Raw genomic sequence first — 6,000 nt, 5'->3', positions numbered from 1 at the left:
GTTTGGAGGGACAGCCAGATGTGGCATAATACATGCTGCAGCCCCTGGTAGGCCTTGGATGCCCCTATGCCCTGGGTACCTATGGTACAATATACAGGGTCTCACAGAGGTGAACCAATACCCAATCTGGTATGTACCTAAAGTACATGGTATCAATTTAGAGAGAGAACAGCTGGGCTGTGGGTCTCATTAGCAGGCCCACCGCCACATTAAAGTCCAAAAACCAGAGAATCACAGCAAAAAGTGGGGGTGACCATAGGAAGCAGACCCTACTCTCTTACAACACCCTTTTACAGAGAAAGAATACACGTGTTCTAAGTGCCTCTGTTGGGGAAAAAGTGGCACTGGCGAAACTTACAGCTTGCTGACACAAGGCGCAGAGGTGACTGCAATGAGAATCTGTCTTTAATAGTGTAGAGACTCCAAATTCAACCATAAAGAGTCTACAAGGCGTCTCGGAGCAGAACTATAACGAGACCCAGAGTACACATTAAGACTGTGTAGGAGGCTGGCTCCTGCTTTCCTACAGACTCACAAACAAATCTGAACAATGCAGGTTCGGAGCTTTTATACCATTTGCTCAGAAATGGTTTTAAAATGATATACTAGAAATACCATTTCTTCTGGCTCCTCTCAGTTGTTTACATACTTCCCTGAGACTTGTTTAATAAATAATAACCTATACAGGCAAGCAATTAACGTATCTTCTTGTCACGAATATGCATTGATTGTTGAAAGTAAATAATGGGAGATCCAATGTACCAGTGTGGGTTTCAAAAAACAATTAGAAAAAAATACTCATGTAAGCACTATTATCACAATATCTCAGAGCAAGCATTTTATTGGTGTATGATTCAGCATTTCATTTAAAGCCATACATTGTGAATAAATGAGTTTCAAGTTCAAATTTATTTTTATTAGCATAGCTACTAAAAACTATTGCAACATTTTAAAATAGCCAATAGAACTGGTGTTGTACCCCGTAAAACCAATACACATGGTAAAAATGCTGTGCAGTGTGTGCATGACTGTGGTTAAAATAGATCTTGAAGCTATTAGAGTGAATCAATGATTCACCTGATAAAGTGCAGCGTGATCATTAAAATGCATTACTAAAACCAGAAATACACATAGAAAGGTGCTGCATAGTGCATACATGTTTGGCATGACAGCTAATGAATTTGGCACCTGCTAGAATTGTATACATTAAAAAGGTGCTCAAGGTGCTCTTTTCTTCTTGCAAAAAGAAGATGCAGTGTCCAGCTTGTGAGCCAATGGCTACACAGGCAGCACGCTTGCGCTGCTCTGTGAGTCATGCTGTAATATCTCTTTGAAGTTAGAAAACGCCCACCGAATGTGATTGGTAATTAGTCTGCCTCTCTAAATTACATGGTTTTGGTGCTTGGATAGAGTAAATGTGTCCCGCTTTGTGGCTGTTTTGTTTCGGCCCCGTCATTTGCCTCTGCTGCATGGATCCTTTCGATATGGGCCATATGTTTTAGTACCTGCAGTAATTTTTCTTTTGCCTCTGCTTGTTTTTAAATTCCTGTTGTCTTTTACTTTCCAGTTGTCCTTGTTCGCCTTGCACCCACCCCCTCCCACTGTCCGCATTCCCTTTGTTCCCGCCCCCTCCTGATGTCTGTGCCCACCATGCTCCCACTTCCTTCCCATTGTCCGCATTCCCTTTGTCCCCTGCGCTATATCACAGCCCATGGAGGGCTGGTCGTAAGAGGGTGGTCCACAACTGCCACGACTTGCTTGTAGGAGACACCGAATCTGCGGCTCTCACCCTCCCCCTTAACTTGGCAGTGGCCCATGAGACACATTCTGAAGACCCCATACCGTGGCACACCACTTTTTGTTTAAATGCTGAACATTCAGCGAAAAGCATTGGCAAAGCCAAAAGGCGAGACCTATTGACTTTACCAATGCTTGTTAAATCTTTTCGCTGTATGTTCTTGCACATGAGTTATTGTCTCCGGACCTGTGTTACAGTTTTGTATATGTAACAATGCAAACTTGATTCTGGAAGATGCTGTTCTGTATTATAAGGAGTACAAGATGAATTCAACCTTCAGTTTTCCATCCTTTGTAGCTTATTAGACGTCAAGTCTTTGTTTTCTTTTCCATATGTTGTCTCTGATGGGAAGTAAGGCATCTTTTCTGACTAAACCCTTTCCCACATTCCATACACTTGTAACGTTTATCTACAGAGTGTATTCCCTCATGTTTTGTAAGATCTCCCAGATGGTTAAATCTTTTTTCACATACAGCACATCTGTAAGGTTTTTCACCAGTGTGCGTCCTCTGATGCACAGTAAGTACGAATTTATGGCTAAAGCTTTTGTCACATTCAGTGCACTGATACGGTTTTTCCCCTGTATGTGTTCTTTCGTGATTTTTAAGATGCTGCTTACGTCTGAAACATTTGCCACATTCAGCGCAATGATAAGGTTTTTCTCCATTATGACAACGCTTGTGGACATTAAGATTTGATTCAATACCAAAGCTTTTCCCACATTCACCACACTGATAAGGTTTCTCACCAGTATGCGTTCGTTCATGTCGGATTAAGGAAACCTTATCACGGAATCTTCTCCCACATTCACTGCACTGACATGGTTTATCACCTGTATGGGTTTTTTCATGTTGAGTAAGAGAGCGTTTGTCAAAGTAGCTTTTCCCACACTTTGTACATTGATGTACTTTTTCTCTTCTTGTGTGTATACTTTTGTGCCTAAGTAGGCCCCCCTGCTGACAGTAACATTTCCCACATTCACTGCACTGATACAATTTTTCACCTGTATGAATTTTCTCATGAATTTTAAGTTTAGAACTAGACGTGAAACATTTGCTACATTCAGTGCACTGATAAGGTTTCTCCCCAGTATGCGTTCTCTTATGCACAGTAAGCATTCCTCTCTGACTATAGCTTTTCTTACATTCGGAGCACTGATAAGGTTTCTCCCCTGTATGCACTCTTAAATGAATGATGAGTTGCATCTTAAGCCTAAATCCTTTCCCACATTCGCTGCAAACATGTATCTTCTCACCCACAGACGTTATTTTATGGGCAGTGTTCTTTGTTCTATATTTATTGTCTCTGAATGGTTTTTCACCTGTGTGTATTCTTAAATGTTTCTTCATGTCACTTCGATTACAAAAGCTTTTATCACAATCAGGGCACTGAAAGGGTTTCTCGCCTGTGTGGATTCTTTCATGGATTAAGAGATAATCCTTTGTCTGGAACCTTTTCCCACATTCACCGCACTGATATGGCTTCTCTCCTGTGTGTATTCTTATGTGAACTTTAAGACCTCCCCTCTGGCAGAACCTTTTCCCACACTCAATGCACTGATGAGGTTTTTCCCCAGTATGAGTTTTCTCATGTTTAGTCAGACTGCCTTTAGTACTGAAACTAATGTTGCATTCAGAGCACTGGTATGGTTTCTCGCCAGTGTGTGTTCTCTCATGGACAGAAAGCTGTCCTTTCTGGCAGAAGCATTTACCACATTCAGAACACTGGTGTGGCTTGTAACCTGTATGTGTTCTCTCATGGTAGGATAGGTCTGCTTTATAATTGAACCTTTTCCCACATTCAGAGCACTGGAAGGGTTTGTTGCCCACATGTAGTCTCTGATGGACGATAAGTTGGTGCTTTAAACTGAACTTTTTCCCACATTCAGAGCATTGGAGGGGCTTGTCACCTGTATGAATTATCTCATGGACGATAAGTTCGTTCTTGAACTTGAACCTTTTGTCACATTCAGAGCACTGGAAGGGCTTGTCACCTGTATGTATTCTCTCATGGATGATAAGTTGGTGCTGGAACCTAAACCATTTGTCACATTCAGGGCATCGATGTACTTTCCCACTTGGAGGCATTCTCTTACGTATAGTAGTCCGCAAACTGTGGGTAGTAAGCTCTGTCGCCTATAAGCTCTGTCAGCACAAAAAAAGGAAAGTAAGTTCTACTCTGAGGATGACAATCTTTGTTATCTGTGGATACTAGGCTCTGACAGCTGTGGATAGTAAGTTTAGGACAGTAAGTCCTATCCAATGTGTACAGGAAGCTCAGTTGCCTGCCAGCTGTGGTTAGTAAGCTCTGGACTGTCACTAGTGAGGTCCCCTACATTACGTGCACTGACATCATTACTCAAATGCTTCTCTCACATTTAGAACAACCTTCTGGATCAGATATTTTACACATTAGCACCCAAACAGTAGTTCTTCAGTAGAAATTCTGTCAGGTAATGGAAGGAAAAAAGAATTTAGAATTCAGTTGATTGGTTTCATTTCTGAGATAGTTCTCATGATGTGACCACGCATTTGATAGATGACTCAAACCATTTTCACATTCAGTAATTTCACATCTCTCAGTTCCTGTTGAGTTTTCGACCGTGTGTCGCTTCCAATGTGGTTTCTGGAAAACCGTCAGATGCTTTCCTTACATTTTAAGCAGCATCATTCTTCATGTTATTTAACACAGGTGTCACCATATCAGTTTCTGCTCAAGCTTTAATACCTGTTGGTTTAAAATAGTTTATCAGTTAGTTTCTGCCTGTACAATAAAATACAAATAGAATTAATGATCGCATCCTGTCACTGTAAAAACACTGTGCGCTCATGATGAGAATTACAGTTCGAGTCACTTCCCTCATAGGAACCCAGGGGCAGACGGGGTCTGAAGGTAGGTTAAGGAAAAGTAAATGACATCATTATCAGTTAATGGTGGAACAGCTGCTCTGCCTGGTCCACTCAGGGCCACTGGCTGCTTAAAATCAGACTGCAAAACCACTCATCACATGATAATAGCTGCAAATTGTTTGGAGAACATCCAGACCAGCAAAATACCGAAGGATTTGTTAATGAAATGCCATAAATGTCATTTACGGTTTGGAATTGGACAGCACCACCACAGTTCAACAGTAAGTGACAGAGCTGAAACTCAAACACAACAAATGTATCTGCATACTAAGTATGGATGTTGTTGTTCCTGGACGTAAGAATTGTGAGAAACATTACAAACTCAGATAATGGATATATTTGTATATTATTTTTCTTCTGGTATTTATGTCTTTTCTGAAATATTCTTATAACTGTCAAATATGTGATATATTACCATGTTACTGAAATGTATTGTTTACTTATGTATCCCCGCTCTTACTAAGTCACTTGTGGTATTTATGCATTGCAATTGTGGACTTTTTTGTTATTTGTAACCAATATTAAGACCACAACTCAGGTGCCAGTTTTAGACTGGTCATGCTAGTGTTACCTATTTTAGGGATATACTCCAAGTCTACATGTTTAGACCCCAAGTAACATGACAGCTGTAGCTCCACTGCACTAGTGTTACCTATTTTAGGGATAAACCCCAAGTATACAGGTTTAGACCCCTAGTAACATGACAGCTGTAGCTTTACTGCACTATAGTTAGGTATCTTAGGAATATACCCTAAGTCTACAGGTTTAGAGCCCTAGTAACATGACAGCTGTGCTCCACTACACTAGTGTTACATACCCTCGGGATATACCTCAAGTCTACAGGTTTAGACCCATAGTAAACATGATAGATGTAGATCCATTACATCTGTTAGGTATCTTAGAGATATACCCTAAGTCTACAGGTTTAGACCCCTAGCAACTTGACAGATGTAGCTCTGCTACACTAGTGTTACATATCCTAGGGATATACCCTACATCTACAGGTTTAAACTCCTAGTAACATAAGAGCTGTAGCAATACTACACTAGTGTTACCTATTTTAGGGATGTACCCTAAGAATACAGGTTTAGACCCCTAGTGACATGACAGGTGTAGCACTACTGCACTAGTGTTACATATCCTAGGGATAGACCCTACGTCTACAGGTTTAGAGCCCTAGTAACCTAAGAGCTGTAGCAATACTACACTAGTGTTACCTATTTTAGGGATGTACCCTAAGAATACAGGTTTAGACCCCTAGTGACATGACAGGTGTAGCACTACTACACTAGT

General features: G+C 40.9%; 1 protein-coding gene across 6 annotated transcripts in view; it reads right to left on the bottom strand.

The window, feature by feature from the left end:
• Positions 1-812: 812 nt before the first annotated feature.
• LOC144770954 (uncharacterized) overlaps positions 813-6,000 on the bottom strand; it is a 113,488-nt gene continuing 108,300 nt past the window's right edge. For all 6 annotated transcript variants that reach the window (XM_078655799.1, XM_078655802.1, XM_078655801.1 and 3 more), the window contains one exon: positions 813-4,525. In XM_078655799.1, coding sequence (XP_078511925.1) covers positions 2,107-3,885 — 1,779 coding nt within the window. In that variant the 5' untranslated portion in view covers positions 3,886-4,525 and the 3' untranslated portion in view covers positions 813-2,106. The remainder of the gene's footprint in view (positions 4,526-6,000) is intronic.

This window comes from Lissotriton helveticus, chromosome 7 (assembly GCF_964261635.1).
Source record: "Lissotriton helveticus chromosome 7, aLisHel1.1, whole genome shotgun sequence".
Classification (NCBI taxonomy): Eukaryota; Metazoa; Chordata; class Amphibia; order Caudata; family Salamandridae; genus Lissotriton; species Lissotriton helveticus.
Note: the sequence above shows the minus strand (reverse complement) of the source record. Positions and strands in the feature narration are given on the sequence as shown.